Genomic DNA, 16,151 nt, shown 5'->3' with positions numbered 1-16,151 from the left:
GGACCCCCTGCAGCCGAGGCGCCGCCGGGGATGATGAGGGATTTAATTGTGCGAGCTCTGACCAGGCGCAGGGCCGCGGAGCTAGCTGTCAGCGGCGCCGCGGACCGGCTGAAAAACCCCAACGGCCCGGTCCTGGTCCGCGGACCGGCGGTTGGGGACCTCTGGTCTAGAGGATGGATCCCTGGGGGCCTTGAGGAAATCGTATCCCACTATACTATTGATATGTAAGTTGTGGGGTAGACTGAGACACATACGTGGGATTAAGGGTCTGACCAGGTTCTTCCCGATATGGCATAATAATAACTTACCGGAATTTGTCGCACTGGGGGTATTACCAGAATTGCAGACCATGGGAATTCAATAAGTGTATCAGATAATTGAGCAGGGGGAGTTGAAATCCTTTTCCCGATTGCGTGCAGAGTTTGGTCTTGGGCCTAAGGGGGAATATCAATATTAGCGGTTGAGGCATGCATTTGGAGCTCAGAATAGGGACCGAAATGTCAGTATTCAAAGGGATATAGTGTTGGAATATATCTGTGGTGAGGGGTCTACTAGGGGGGTTATTTCTACTCTTTATAAAGACTTGCTGCATACTTACCTTCTGGGATATCCGATCACGGCAAGAGCTAGGTGGGAGAGAGATGTGGGCCAAATGGAGAATGAAACTTGGGAATCGGTGCTGGAATGGGTCCCAAGGCTGTCACTGAGTGAGCCGTATAGGCTTTCACAGCTCTATGTGATACACAGAGTCTATAAATCTCCGGAGGTGTTGTTTAAGGCAGGTTTGCGTGACGACTCTGAATGCCCAAGGTGTAGGTCCGCAGATGCTGACATATTTCATATGATGTGGACATGTCCGAGACTGGCTGCTTTTTGGTTGGTGGTTTTGAGTCGTGTGGAAGGAGCATACAGATGCACGGTGCCAAGAGACCCGTTGGTGTGCTTGCTGGGATGTGTGGATGAGATTGGAGTGGATAACAACCTGAAGATTTGCCATTGCCAGATTACTGTATATGGCCCGAAAGGTAATAGCGCAAAATTGGATTAAGGATGAGCCGCCTACAAGAAGGGAATTTCTTCAGTATGTAAAACAGGGCCTAATATTAGAAAAATGGATTTATAAGAAAAGAGGGAAATTAGGAACCTTTGATAAATTGTGGTCTCCGTGGCTTGTCATGGGATAGGTTCACTATTAAAGAAGGATGCATAATATGAGGCATGCAGATTTACATGTGATGATAGTAACTTTATAGTCCTGATGGTTAAAGTTAATAAAAGAGGTGGGAGGGGGTGGTTTAAGTTGGGAATGGGGGGGGGTTTGGTTTGGGGTGAAAACTTCGTATTGAAATATAAGAATGTAACAAGTAAATTGTCATGTGATCCTAAATAAAAATGTATTTGAGTTAAAAAAAAAAAAAAAAAAGCAATTAGCCGAAGCTATTCGATAAACACTACTAGTAAGGCTGATGTTTGTGTTGATTGCAAGTATTAATGAAAAATTGGAGACCCATTGTATAACCACTATTATTTACACATGCGAGCAAAAGGGTAACAATGTTTTGAACGGTTGACTTTCAGGCTCCATATGTCAGCATCCATTACTGCTTTGAACGTGAGACTACCATTAATTTATAGACAATCATCTTGTTTAGTTACAGAGATACTGCATCATCAAGCTCACCTATTATGGTCTCTCAGCAAAGAAAATTGCCAAAGTGTATGATGTGAGTGCCATGACACTTGGAATACAAAATGAAGTCTGTTCATTCATTCAAAAGCCAAAGAGGTGGATGTCCTGGACAAAATATGCAAATTGCCTCTTCTGAGAAAAAGAGGACTTAACTCTATAGCGCCACCTGTTGGAAGTAGCGATCCTACAAGTCACAATCAACCCTCTAACGAGTCTTGCAATATGACTTAGGATAAAAGCCAAATCAGTATCTCAATTCGCAGACACGGTGTTTCGGGCTGTTGGCCCTCGTCAGTGCGAAGCATGAGAACTGATTTGGCTAGGTGAGAGGCTCTGGACTGGGGTCTAAGGGGTAACGTTTCTCCTTATGGAGAGTGACATACCATCTCTGGCTTGTCAAGGTAAGGAGGCTTATTTGCCGTACAATGCTCCTCTGGGAAATTAAATATGCAAATTGCCTCTTCTGAGAAAAAGAGGACTTAACTCTATAGCGCCACCTCTCAGAAGAGGCAATTTGCATATTTAATTTCCCAGAGGAGCATTGTATGGCAAATAAGCCTCCTTATATTATCCCTGCTGTAACGTGATCAAAACATCGTATCTATCCCAAAAATGTCAATAAAAAAAGTCAGTTCAGCAAAAAAAAAAAAAAAAAAAGACCTCATCCAGCCCCAGATCATGTAAAATTGAGACACTACGGGTGTCAGAAAATGGCGCTTTTTTTTGTTCCAAACTTTGGATTTTTTTTTCACCAGTTAAAATAAAAAAATAACCTATACATGTTAGGTATCTATGAACTCATAATGACCTGGTGAATCATAATGGCGGGTCAGTTTTAGCATTTAGTGAACATGGTAAAAGAAGAAAAAAAAAATCTCCAAAAGCACCACACTTAGAATTTTTCCCCCCTTTTCCAGTACACAATAGGGTAAAAGCAATGGTGTTGTTCAAAAGTAAAACTCGTCTTTACATATTGATGGAAAAATAACTACGTTTTAGCTCTGGGAAGAAGGGGAGCAAAAAATGGAAATCCCCCTCGTCCTTAAGGGGTTAAACTGATTATCCGAATTTCCTTTTTACCAGGGCATGCATCCCATTATAAGAATACAGTTTGACAAATATAAACTTCTAATATAGCTTATGAATATTCATTGGCTAAATGCATCTGGAAACAGCAGAAATAGAAAAATAAATAGAAACCACTGGAGACAAAGTACAGAAAAAAAATATATATATTTAGATGGCAGAGTTGTTGTTTTGGTCATTATACTGGATAGGAACAGGTTGCGGCTCGGGAATTACAGGCCATAGGAAGCTCTGTGCAGACTTTTGAGCCAAGAAGAGCAGTAAGGCAGGAGGGCAGATTTCCAGAAGCTCAGTCATCACCACCACATAGGTTTAGCAGGGCACGCTGATAGTCGCCTTTTGTATCTTGCTGCAACATAAAAAAGGAAAACCGTAGAATTTTTAGGAAAGTATTTTGACATGTACAATATCTACAAGATGTTTTTTTAAAGACATTGCCACCTTAAAGAAAAATATGCTGTGTAGAAGACAGAAATTAGATTAATTTCATTTGTGCACATTAAGGTTACAATAAATTTATGAATACACGTCCACCTACACTGTCTAAGAGGAGCCCAAAGGTTTTGTATTCTGAGGTCTTCAGTTGGCTGTTCCATCACCACTGGTCCATGCGCTTCTTTCTCAGGGAGTGTACCGGTTTGTTCACAAATTACATATTTGCAACAGATTTTCCAACCATAATGTCCAGACGGTAAATCCACTGCTTTTTGTAGTACCAGTGTGTTTCCAACGTGTGGATGGATTTCATAGAGTCTCAGAAAATTGTAAAGTGAACAGTGCTGGAGATTTGTCATCCCAAGTATGTTTGTTTCTGTTGTGGATACCTACTGTAGATTTTAACCTTTTGATGTATATAGTCACAACATTTGTGCAGCGGACACTTGAGCAATATCTGCATAGCTTCTACCACAGCAGATTTGGTGTGAGGTTTCTGCAGCAAATACATCTTGTGTGATGTCACCTCCTTTTATACATATCCTATGTTGGTACAACACAAGACTTGTCTGTGGTTAGATCCATTATACAAGTACTATCTGATAATTCTAACCAGATGTCTCCAAACAACCCATTCAATCAACACAAGCAAAGAAATCAAACCATAGATGGCTATGCATGGTTATGTGTAATAATAAGAGATGACACAGGAAATAAGTATTGAACACAAGGAAAGAGGTGCAAAAAGTCATAGAAAATCATGACACCAGCTGAAGTCTGTCAGCAATTAGAAAGCAATCCTGCCGCTTAATGAAAAATATCAGCTGATTCAACTGGTGGACTATAAAAAGGTGTCTCAAAACCAATGTACCACACAATAAACATCTCATGATAGGTAAAACTAGTAAGCTGTCTCAAGACCTTCACACCCTTTTTGTTGCAGAACATACTGTTGGCATTGGTTACAGAAGAATTTCTAAACTACTGAAGATTCCTGTGAGAACTGTTGGGGTCATAATCTGGAAATAGAAATAACATAATTTCGCCATAAACTGGCCATGGCCAGGTGCTCCCCGTAAGATTTCAGACAGACAAAGTAGTGAAAAGATCTATCAAATGAGTGGTCTATGGACCACCTGTGCAGAGCTACAGAAAGACCTGGAATCAGTAGATACAATGGTTTCAAAGAAAACTACAAGTAAGGCTAGGTTCACATTGCGTTAGTGACATCCATTTTAACGGATCCGTTAAACGGATATGCTAAGGCTGATGACCAAAATCTCTTTTTCTACAATTGCACTAACACATGGTACCATTGCATTGGCATGCGTTAGCAATAGAGGTCTATGCACAGCGAATGAGTCAGTTCGCTGTGCGTTAGACCTAATGTACCCAAAAACGCAGTAAACCGCGTTCGAAGGTGCGTCACAAAGTAACGAATCATAGCTAACACATGCATTAGGATGCGTTACGATAATGTAAGTCTATGGGCACGTTAACGGGTCCGTTACATTGCGTTAGTGCCGCTAAGTAACGGATCGCCCTAACGCAATGTGAACCTAGCCTAATGCACTCAACCTCCATGGCCTGTATGCAAGCTCACCACGTAAGACTCCATTGCTGAACAAAAAGCATGTTCAAGCGCATTTAAAGTTTGATCATCAGCATTTAGACAAGTCTGAGAAATACTGGGAGAATGTAGTTTGGTGAAATGAGACAAAAACTGAACTATTTTGGATGCTGCAATACACTCCATGTTTGGAGGCCAAAAGGCACAGAATATCACCCCAAAAACACCATAACTGTGAAGTTTGGAGGTGGGAACATCATGGTGGGGGACTGTTTTTCAGTATACGGCTCTGGCAAACTTCATATAATTGAAAGAAGGATTAATGAACAAATGTATCAAGACATTCTTGATAAAAATTTGCTGCCATCTACCAGGATGAAATTGGAATGGACATTTCAGCAAAACATTGATTACAAACATACAGTCAATGAAACTCTCAATTGGTTTCAGAGAAAGAAAATAAAACCTAGAATGGCCCCACAAATCACTTGTCCTGAATCCAATAGAAAATTTATCATAGGAACTAAATCTCAGTTCATAGAAGGAGCCCAAGGAACTATCAGGATTAAAACATGTTTATGTGGCAGAATGGGCCAAAATCACACCTGATCAATGCATTTGACTAGCTTCTCCATACAGGAGGTGTCTTGAAGCTGTCATCACCCACCAACAAAGGCTTTTGTACAGAGTGTTAATTAAATTTCAATAAGTGTAGCAGGGATTAGATTCTAACACCCATGTAACATCATGGCATTATCCGATTACCATTCCTTCAAGAGAAATATAATTTTCCTTTTAGAGAAATATTTTGTTATCCACTATGACTCAGAATGGTCCCAAATCTGCTGATCCTCCACTGGAGGAATGCTAAATACCCTAATGCTAGAAACTAATTATAAAAGCCCCAGCTAGAGTGGCCAATGCAGTTCCTGACTATTCATCTAATTGCCTTAGAGGCTACAATTCCACCGACAATATGCATCATATATGGTGGTCATACTCCATAGACCACAAACTCTGGATTAGGCCGGGGGTCACACTTGCAAGTTCAATGCGAGAAACTCGCGCGAGTCTCTCGCATCAAGTCCCGGCACTGCCACCGGCACTCGCGAGCAGAGCATGTGGCTGCATGTGTTTCCATTATACATGCAGCCGCACGCTCTGGTCCCAAGTGCCAGGGGCAGTGCCGTCACTTGATGCGAGTTTCTTGCATTGAACTCGCAAGTGTGACCCTGGCCTTAGAGTATACTTCCTTATTCTTTTTCTCACTGAGATTAACCTTAAAAATTCCTCATCCCATAAATATTTTTTATGGCTAAGGAGACCATAGCCTCGGTCTGGAATAAAATCAGATCTAGACCTATCTGAAGTTAAAAGACATCTTTTGTGGTACGTTAGTAACAAGAAATTATCAGCCATATACACAGATAAAGTCCACAAATTTGAGAAAGTTTTGATCCCCTGGGCGCAATATGCCAATCATACCCCATTCGCCACTTCAACCAACAATTTCTACCTGTTTCAGTAAGCCTGTTGAATACCTTTTCACTGAGTTATTCTCATATTTTCAAATTGTCTCTTCAGAGAGGAAGAGGACTTGAACGCTAATGCCACCTAATGGAAGTAGCAATCCTAAAAGTCATTATCAACCCTTTAACTAGATAAAAGTCAAACCAAAATCTCAAGTTGCCAAATCAGATCTCATACTCATACTGCATTTTGGGGTTTTGCCCCTCATCAAGTGCAAATTGAGATTCTGGTTTGGCTTTTCTCCTAAGTCATATGGCAAGGCTCGTTAAAGGGTCAATAATGACTTTTAGGATTGCTACTTCACATAGGTGGCATTAGCGTTCAAGTCCTCTTCCTTTCTGAAGAGGCAATTTGCATATTTAATTTCCCAGAGGAAAATGCATGGCTTATACTTTAGGGCCCCTTCACACTGGTCGATTCTGCTACGATTACGACGCATTTGCGTCATATTCGACATCGCAGTACGAGCTCGTAGCCAGCGGTCACACTCTACGATGTTAACGCTTTTTCTGACGTAGTTGCGATGTGAACGTCACGCGTCGCAATCGTACGCTACCCTTCACACCGCCATAGTCCTACGACTCCGAGCGTGACGTATTACCAGCATGGGCGTGCTAAAACGTCACGCCCAATCAGGAGACAGGTATGCGGAAGCCCAACCCACGTAGTCGCATTACGAGCTCGTATGACCGCCGTCACATACTACGATTTCGACCGCCACAGCGAGACATTTACGACGAAAGAAAGTTCTGCTCTTTCTTTCACATCGTACGATGCTGGGCTGCGTCGCAAATCGTAACGCCATGTCACACTTTGCAACCTCGGAACGAGGACGGATAAACGTCACAAATCGAACGCTCGTTCAGACTTTGATTGCACAGTGTGAAGGGGCCCTAAGTCTCCTCACTCTGACATGCTAGACCTGGCTAGTTACCCTTTAGATCCCATTTCTTACACATAACTTATGCACATCTATGGCTTGATTTCTTTGCCTGTGTGGGTTGGATGGGTTGTTCCCGACATCTGATGAGAATTTCATGTCAATAGCACCTTTAGAAATAAATTTACTTGCAAAATTGGTGACGTGTGCAATACTTATTTCACCTGCAACTGCAGCAATATGAGACACAGCATAACTAGTCGAGCAATAATGTAGAATAAAGATGTGCCATGTAATACTTACGCTAATGAAGTAACTCAGAGATTTGCCATATTTCTTCTTGAACTCTGCTCTGATTTTCAGCATGTCGACTTCACTTCGGGAAACCATACTACGAATTAACACTTTATCCCTTGTTCCTTTGCCCTGAAATAAAAAAAATTATAAATATATAATATAATTGTGGCAACTGAGTCTCTGCCATAAAGTTTCATAACTTTAGTGAAATATATTTGAAAAATATAAAAATAATAAAAGCTGTGTCAGGAGTGTATAACAAAATGTGTGACCGTACAGAAGTTCTGTTCAAACATTACAGCATTAAATATAGAAAATTGCAGCAGTTACAATATGTCAATTTATCTTGAAAACTTATTAGTTTGGAAAACATTAAATTATTATATACATAAACCTGCAGCTATCAGAAGTGCTAATTGACCCCAATAGGGTATTAATCTAGAGAGTATTAGCATGACAGCACACGGGTCATTTTGCCCACCACAGCGACCTACAGCACCACATACAGCAATAGCTGAGCAGTCATTAGGATGTGACTAGTGATGAGCGAATATACTCGTTACTCGAGATTTCTCGAGCACGCTCGGGGGTCCTCCGAGTATTTTTTAGTGCTCGGAGATTTAGTTTTTCTTGCCGCAGCTGAATGATTTACATCTGTTAGCCAGCATAAGTACATGTGGGGGTTGCCTGGCTGCTAGGGAATCCCCACATGTAATCAAGCTGGCTAACAGATGTAAATCCTTCAGCTGAGGTGAGGAAAACTAAATCTCCGAGCACTAAAAAATTCTCGGAGGACCCCCAAGTATGCTCGAGAAATCTCGAGTAGTGAGTATATTAGCTCATCACTAGATGTGACTAATTTTACAATGGTCTGTCTACATTCGCCCTGAATTGAGTGGCTTTATTCAGTGCTATTCTACAGTCATGCATTAAGCAGGTGATTTCAACCAGTGGCTTGGTAGCCACATGTGGCAGATGGAGCCATAATGTCTGGCTCGCGGCTGTCTGTTAGATTGGTGTATCAGTAATGCGCAAACCTTAATGTGCATATATTGGCATTGTAAATGGAGAGATAAATATGGGAAGCTGGAAATTGAATGATGCTGCTAGTTAAAGGGGTGTGTGAAGCTGGAAGCAACAGTATGGTGGGAGTGCTTGATGAGAGCAGGTTCACACTGAGCTCATGTGACAGATGTAATAGTGTCTTGAGACGCTGTGGAGAATGTTCAGCTGCCTGCAACATCCTCCAGTAGGACCGGTTTGGCAGTGGGTCAGTAATGGTGTGGGGAGGCATTTATTTATGTGTTAGCCAGAGGTACTCTGAAGAGATCATCATGTGGTGCTCTGATTAGGCATTCATAATGCAGACAGGTCCCTAGATTATATTATATCTCTATCATATAAAAAAAACTAAAATCCTTCTGCAGGCAGGCACCAGCCATGGCACCTGCACTGCAGCATAAATCGCATATACTGTCTATATACTTATTGTGGATGAGGTTATCCTGATAGAAAAAAAAAAAAAAAAAAATTTGAAAATAGCACCCGCCACACCTGCGCAGTAGCAGCTATCGGTGTATATAGAGGTGATCCAATAGCTGCTATTGTACAGGTGCCACCATCGCAGCTATCAGATCACCGCTATATACACAGATAGCTGCTACTGCGCAGGTGTGGCGGGCCCTATTTTGAAATGTTTTTATTTATTCTTATTACCAGGATAACCTCAACCATAATAATAAGTGTATTTATATTTAGATACATACATACATACATACACACACCTAAGCAGAGCATCACATGAAGACCCCCCACATTCTGCCCCCCGAAGCACGAGCATATCACAAACTGAATAATGAAAAAGATTACACAACAACCACAAGACGGATTTCATCAACCAAGGTATCATTTTAATAAGTACAACGTCGCCAATCAATCACTGTCTGTAGGTTACTGTGCACAACACTGCTGACAGGTTCCCTTTAAACAACATTTCCCACCTCTACTTTACATTAACACATTTAAAAAAAAAATGTTACAAAGTTATACCCTCAAGGTGCTCAATACCACATGCAAAAACTTTATTAACCCTTCAGGTGCTTCACAGAAATTTTTGGAATGTGTGTGTGTGTGTGTGTGGGGGGGGGGGGAATGATCATTTAACTTCTTTTCACAAAGAAATTACTTTAGACCCAATTTTTTTTATTTTTACAAGGGTAACAGGAAAAAATGCTCCTGAGCTACTATTTGGGCACTCGGCAGATCTCTGAAGGGAAGGAGCGCCATTTGACTTTTTGAATGCTAAATTTGATGGAACAATTAGCGGACCCAATGTCCCGTTTGGAGAGCCTCTGATGTGCCTAAACAGTAAAAGTCCCCCAGAAGTGACACAATTTTGGAAACTAGAACCCTCAATGAATACATTTAGATATGTGGTGAGCATCTTGAATCCCCAGGTGCTTCACAGAGGTTTATAAGGTTGAGCTGTGGAAAAATAAAAAATAATTGTGTGCAATTTCTCCTGAGTATGTTGATACCCCATATGTAGGGGAATACTACTTTTGAGGCACAGTGAAAAGCTCAGAAGAGAAGGAGTGCCATATTGGAGTTCAGATGTTGCTGGAATGGTTTGAGGGTGCCAGGTCACATTGGCAGAGTCCCTGAGGTGCCAGAAGAGTAGAAATCCCCTATATGTGAACTCATTTTACAAACTACACTCCCCAATGAAATAAAAATGAAAGCACAAAAACGGAATTGCCTTGTTAGGAAGGGGTTAAATAGGTGTGAACCACTTCTACATAATTTCTTATGGGAAGAATTATAAATATTTTACCTTCATGGAGTCGTACAACCTGTCTGCAAAATACAGTGGCTTGTTCTGAATACTCTGCACTGAAACAGGAACACATTAAGGAATACATTAGATTGTGCTGTTTAGAACTAGGACTAATGTCAGAAAATGGTTAGGACAGACATCACAAAAGTGGAGCGATAAACTGAGTGATGGGCGATAATAAAGATCTATTTATTCTACAAATCATACTGGATTTGTTAAAAAAGGAACTTATTTTGTAATAATTAAAACCAAATAGTGATATACAGTATATCTAAGGTTCGAAAAAGAATATGTATCATAGGTATGATTTCTATGTGCTCACCCAAATTCACGAAAGCATTCTCCAGGTCACCCTTCACTTCCTTCTTAATGCTCTCCTGCATGTCATATGGACTGTAGCTCTTGTACCTTTCAAAGACTGAAGCATGAAATGCAATGGTCATTTAGCGGCCTGCGCCATAGTCCTCGCTATAGAAATGCAACCAGTCGTAGATAAACCCCTTACCTTTCTGTAGGTGTGTAATGCTTCTTTCGGTCATGATTGAAATCCACTTGCTCACGTCTGTCCCCTTCCTCTTTACTCCAGCCTCATACAGATCCTGTGGCACATAGATTGTGGGATTAGTTTCCATTGTATTTACATGCATACATTTTTCTACCATATTTTGTCCTTTCTATAGAAAAATGTGGCAGGGTAATTATATTTGAGAATAATTAAAGACATGATACCAAATATTTGTAACTGCAGGCAGAAAGGGATGCACAATGGTGATCGTAGTGATGATAATTGGGTTTCAACAGCAGATAAATGCTGCCCTGTAAAAACAATTTGATTTCTAAGACGATGACTGTCTACAGGTTGAATCAGGGGTGGATACAGACAGAAATGGGCCTCTGTGAAAGGACAGTATATGGGCCCTTTGCAGACCAATAGTGTGTCTATGAAAGATTTGTTTGCCACTTTGGAGGTTTAATTGGACCACCTAACCTCTTGTGCCCCTGTGTGGTGGCACCAAAGGTATGTCTGCCTCTGGGGTAAATATACTCTCCATATGCTTGATGAAAGCGGAGATAGATCCATTCATCTACTTACTCTAGCGTCCTGGTCAATCTTTTCATAATCTACTACATTACACTCTTCCTGTCTTTTCCCCTGCAAACATAAAAATTAAAAAAGTTAATAAAAGGAATAGTAATACAGAGCTTTCAGGTCTTATAGGAATAGCAGACCCTATCTAGCATTATTAAAAAAAAATATACAAACAATCCACACACAACACAAGACGTATTGATCAACTAGTAATGTTATGAAGCTAATACACTCTTAAGATTTTTACAAGGAAATCCATAAAGCTGAATATATCCATGTTTATCTATCAACAACCTCACCATCAACCAAGTTATGGACAAAGATTTGCTACTTCAGTTTTTATGATGGCAGTATATATCAACTCTAGGATTGTTATGAAGAGTGATCAGATGAATTGCAATCAACTATAAAGTTATCCTTTGTCATGGTAATTAACTTAATTACAAAAATCCCATTTCCACTGAATTTCATCACTGCCATAAAATGACCTGATTACATAATTTCTGTGATCTTCTCCTCAGCGGAGGTGAAAGTTAACTAGGACTAGGGAGCGGATATGCTGTTACTCTTATTGAATGCAAAGAGTAGGCTTGTTGTTTTAACCCCTTCGTCGCCAGAGGTATTTGCGTTTTCATTTTTTGCTTCCCTTCTTCCCGGAGCCAAAAAGAAAGCAGCATGATGACCATTCTTCAGCCATTTTCCGCTCTGAAGGCACTCTACAAGTTACAATACAAAGTAATGCAACAGCTAAAAAAAATTTCAGTGGGCCAAAAATAGTGAAAAAAAGACTCAGTAAACTACCAAGATTAAAAGAATTTAAAAAAAAAAAAAAAAAAGCAGTGTTTTCTTAAGCGTATTTCTCTTGGAAAGCTTGGAGAGTTTGCCCAGATGCAAAAGAATGTGAGAAAATACTCTAAAGAGGATTAAACCACAGGATTGGTTCATCACTAGCATGGAGCTTTCTCATGAACGGCAGCAGGTGTCCATGATTCTGCATGCACGCTGGGGATAAGGCTCAGGCCGGTTTCACACGTCAGTGGCTCCGGTACGTGAGGTGACAGTTTCCTCACGTACCGGAGACACTGACACACGTAGACCCATAAAAATCAATGCATCTGTTCAGATGTCATTGATTTTTTGCGGACCGTGTCTCCGTGTGCCAAACACGGAGACATGTCAGTGTTCGTGGGAGCGCACGTATTACACGGACCCATTAAAGTCAATGGGTCCGTGTAAAACACGGACGTTCTCCGTCTGGGGTCCGTGTGCGTGCAGGAGACAGCGCTACAGTAAGCACTGTCCCCCCCACTGGTGCTGAAGCCGCGATTCATATGTTCCCTGCAGCAGCGTTTGCTGCAGAGAAAATATGAATAATAGTGTTTAAAATAAAGATCTATGTGTCCGCCGCCCTCCCACCTCCTGTGCGCCCCCCCGCTGTTCAGAAAATACTCACCCGCTCCCTCGTTGGCTGTCACTCCTTCCTCTCTGCCCCGCGCCTCCTACTGTATGTGGTCACGTGGGGCCGCTCATTTACAATCATGAATAGTCGGCTCCGCCCCTATGGGAGGTGGAGCCACATATTCATGACTGTAAATGATCGGCCCCACGTGACCGCATACAGGAGAAGATGGGGCCAGACCAGGAAGGAGCGACAGCCAACGAGGGAGCGGGTGAGTATTTTCTGAACAGCGGGGGGGCGCACAGGGGGTGGGGGGGCGGCGGACACATAGATCTTTATTTGAAACACTATTATTCATATTTTCTCTGCAGCAAACGCTGCTGCAGGGAACATATGAATCGCGGCTTCAGCACGATGCAGGGTACCACACGCTCCGTGTGGTACCCACTCGCCATACGGGCGGCACACGTGTGCCGCACGTATGGCCTACGTGAGTTCCCAGGCACACGGACACGGATAACTCCGGTACCGATTTATTCCGGTACCGGAATTATCTGGACGTGTGGGACAGCCCTCATGTAGGGTGCGCTGATGTCAAGTGCATGAAAAAAGGCACGTCTCTGAAAAACAAAAGTACAGACTGACATTCTGTAGGAAATCTAGAGGACTGAGAAAGTTATTTTCTCTGATGACGCCCCCTTCAGACAATTTGGCACATCTAGAAAAGGAAAAGTGAAGCACTACAATGAGTCCTGTATCATGCCAACAGTAGAGTATCCTGAGACCATACACGTGTGGGGCTGCTTTTTCATCCATGGAGTGGGCTCACTCACAATCTTGCCTAAGAACATTACTACAAATAAAGAATGGCATCTAAATGTCCTCCAAGAGCAACTTCTCCCAAACATCAGGGATCAATTTGGATAATGAACAACGCTTCTCCCAGCATGATGGATCACCTTCAAAACATCTCAAAATTTTTGACTGAGACTGCACAGAAAGACTGTAGATTGTGATGTGGTTGCACAGTTCATTTTTCTGGGGGGAGGAAGTCCTTTTTATTTACCTTAGCCAGAGCGACCATTAACTTTCTGAAGTCTCCTGATGTGTCGGACACAATGTCTTTTTCTAATTCTGTCTTGAATACTAAAAAGGAAACAGTATTATTTAATTATCAAGAGGATTGTAAGATACATTAAATACAATCTAGCAATAGCAATCTTACGGCTGGTTTACAGTTTTCAACCCATAATACAACTCATTTGGCTAAGATGCTAGACTCCGATAAAGAGAAGAAGACACCATATCACAAGAATAGAGGTGAAGGATGATATTACTATAAGCAGAATGCCATTCGAGTGCTTATTACCTCAGACTGCTGACAGCATTTGTTGAAGCAGTCTGTCCGTTACTATGGATATGGTTATGATCATTAATCCTTACTACTCACCTAAAGGCACAATCACAGACTAAACTAAAATGTACTGTGAAGGTCAGTGTGTTATAGTCTAGTTATAGCAATTATATACTTGGATAGAAATACATATATTTGAGCATTATAAGTAGTATTAATTTGCTTTATGTAGAAGATACTGGTTGCATGATCTTTACAAGTTGAAAATTTCATATAAAAACACATACAAAAGTGCCTGCAGTACATTCTTACACCATTCTACCCCTAGGAGGCGGCATCAACCCTCCTTTTAAGGAAGACTGTATATTGCAGCAGTGCAAGTGCCGACAGCGTGCAGCTTACATAAGGTGGAAATATGTTTTTATACTCACATTCTCTGTACGCTGCTTGGATTGCTTGTAGTTCTTGATTATCCCGAGAGCAAATAATTTCTATAAGAGTGTCTTCATCTGTACCAAGGCCCTGCAAAATCAGTCAGTTTAGCTAAATGCAAAGACCACATGTGAAGACATAAGATTAAACATGCATATTCCACAATGTAGTAGTCACCGTTTAATCATTAAGTGACTTAGTACATTATGGTCAGTCCTCCCTTTTTTGGAATGCTGGAGGGCAGCATTGTTCTCCTAAAATTATAGGGGTTGCTCCCTACTCGAACAATCCTTTCTCAATCACTAGGTTTCCTCCAATTAAAATAAAAGCAGATTTAACACCCCTGGGGTGGGCACAGTTCCAGCAACATCAGTTCCTGCTCTCCTGAGACTCACCTAACATTGGCTGCAGAGACCAGGTGACATAAAAATCAGCGTGTCACGTGATCCCTGCAGCCAGTGTCACTTGATCCCTGCAGCCAGTGTCGACGCAGCTGGAACGGTACTTAAGAAGGGTTTGTTCGAGTAGGGGGCAACTCTTTTAATATTTAAGAAAGCAATGCTGTACTGCTCTTTAGAATATTTTGATATGAGTGTTGGGTAATGAATAAGTGTCTTGCTCTAGTCAGCCTCAAAATATAAAGGTTAAAGAAGTATACTTCATATTAAGTGGAGAAGAGGAACTAGACCCAATAACTTGTACACAACTTGCCTTCATTGAAGATTTCAGTTCTGATGCATCATACTGAGGTCGTGTTTTCATCAATCCAAGGATCAATGTCTCAAGATGACCAGAAAGTGCTCCTTTCAATGCTGATGGGAGATCCTACAAACGAAGGAAAAAGTACAACATTACTTGGATCAAGGATTAAATGGTCAAAGTTTAATTTCTTCAGATAGAATAACAAGATATGTCCATAGATACCATCATTTACAAGAAGACCTAATGTACCGTCTCAACTATTACCTTCTTGGTTCTCCTCTGATAGGCGAATGCTATGTCCTGCCTTTGATCATTGCTGCGGTTTGTTAAAATGTTGATGATTGTCAGCTCATCCACGCCTGAAATATATGAAATGTTTTAGGAATGAGATAACTGTATATAAAGAGCTGAAGAATAGATAATACTTAAGGATGAGAACAAAACCCAAATTATCAGCATTTATCTCTTAAAAAATGTCACCCCACCAACAATAAAGCAGTGGTACAGAGTTTCATGAACGTTTAAAGGGAACCTGTCACCCCCAAAATCGAAGGTGAGCTAAGCAAACCGGCATCAGGGGCTTATCTACAGCATTTTGGAATGCTGTAGATAAGCCCCCGATGTATCCTAAAAGATGAAAAAGAGGTTAAATTATACTCACCTAGGGGCTTTCCCGCTGCGGTCCGGTCCGATGGGTGTCGCGGTCCGGTCCGGGGCCTCCCATCTTCTTACAATGACGTCCTCTTCTTATAGTCACGCTGCGGCTCCGGAAAGGTCAGAGAGGCCCGGCGCTTGTGCACTACAGTACTTTGCTCTGCCCTCAACAGGACAGACAAAGTACGCCTGCGCC

The 16,151-nt window shown here is 41.5% G+C and overlaps 1 protein-coding gene across 2 annotated transcripts in view; it reads right to left on the bottom strand.

Annotated features, from left to right (window-relative positions):
• Nucleotides 1-2,904: 2,904 nt before the first annotated feature.
• Nucleotides 2,905-16,151, bottom strand: part of ANXA2 (annexin A2) — a 52,631-nt gene continuing 39,384 nt past the window's right edge. For both annotated transcript variants that reach the window (XM_077264066.1, XM_077264067.1), the window contains exons 4-13: nucleotides 15,566-15,660; nucleotides 15,311-15,424; nucleotides 14,599-14,689; nucleotides 13,880-13,959; nucleotides 11,418-11,477; nucleotides 10,830-10,923; nucleotides 10,647-10,742; nucleotides 10,322-10,380; nucleotides 7,495-7,617; nucleotides 2,905-3,125 (exon numbers count right to left, since the gene is read on the bottom strand). In XM_077264066.1, coding sequence (XP_077120181.1) covers nucleotides 3,066-3,125; nucleotides 7,495-7,617; nucleotides 10,322-10,380; nucleotides 10,647-10,742; nucleotides 10,830-10,923; nucleotides 11,418-11,477; nucleotides 13,880-13,959; nucleotides 14,599-14,689; nucleotides 15,311-15,424; nucleotides 15,566-15,660 — 872 coding nt within the window. In that variant the 3' untranslated portion in view covers nucleotides 2,905-3,065. The remainder of the gene's footprint in view (nucleotides 3,126-7,494; nucleotides 7,618-10,321; nucleotides 10,381-10,646; nucleotides 10,743-10,829; nucleotides 10,924-11,417; nucleotides 11,478-13,879; nucleotides 13,960-14,598; nucleotides 14,690-15,310; nucleotides 15,425-15,565; nucleotides 15,661-16,151) is intronic.

Source organism: Ranitomeya variabilis, chromosome 5 (assembly GCF_051348905.1).
Source record: "Ranitomeya variabilis isolate aRanVar5 chromosome 5, aRanVar5.hap1, whole genome shotgun sequence".
In the NCBI taxonomy this organism is placed as follows: Eukaryota; Metazoa; Chordata; class Amphibia; order Anura; family Dendrobatidae; genus Ranitomeya; species Ranitomeya variabilis.
Note: the sequence above shows the minus strand (reverse complement) of the source record. Positions and strands in the feature narration are given on the sequence as shown.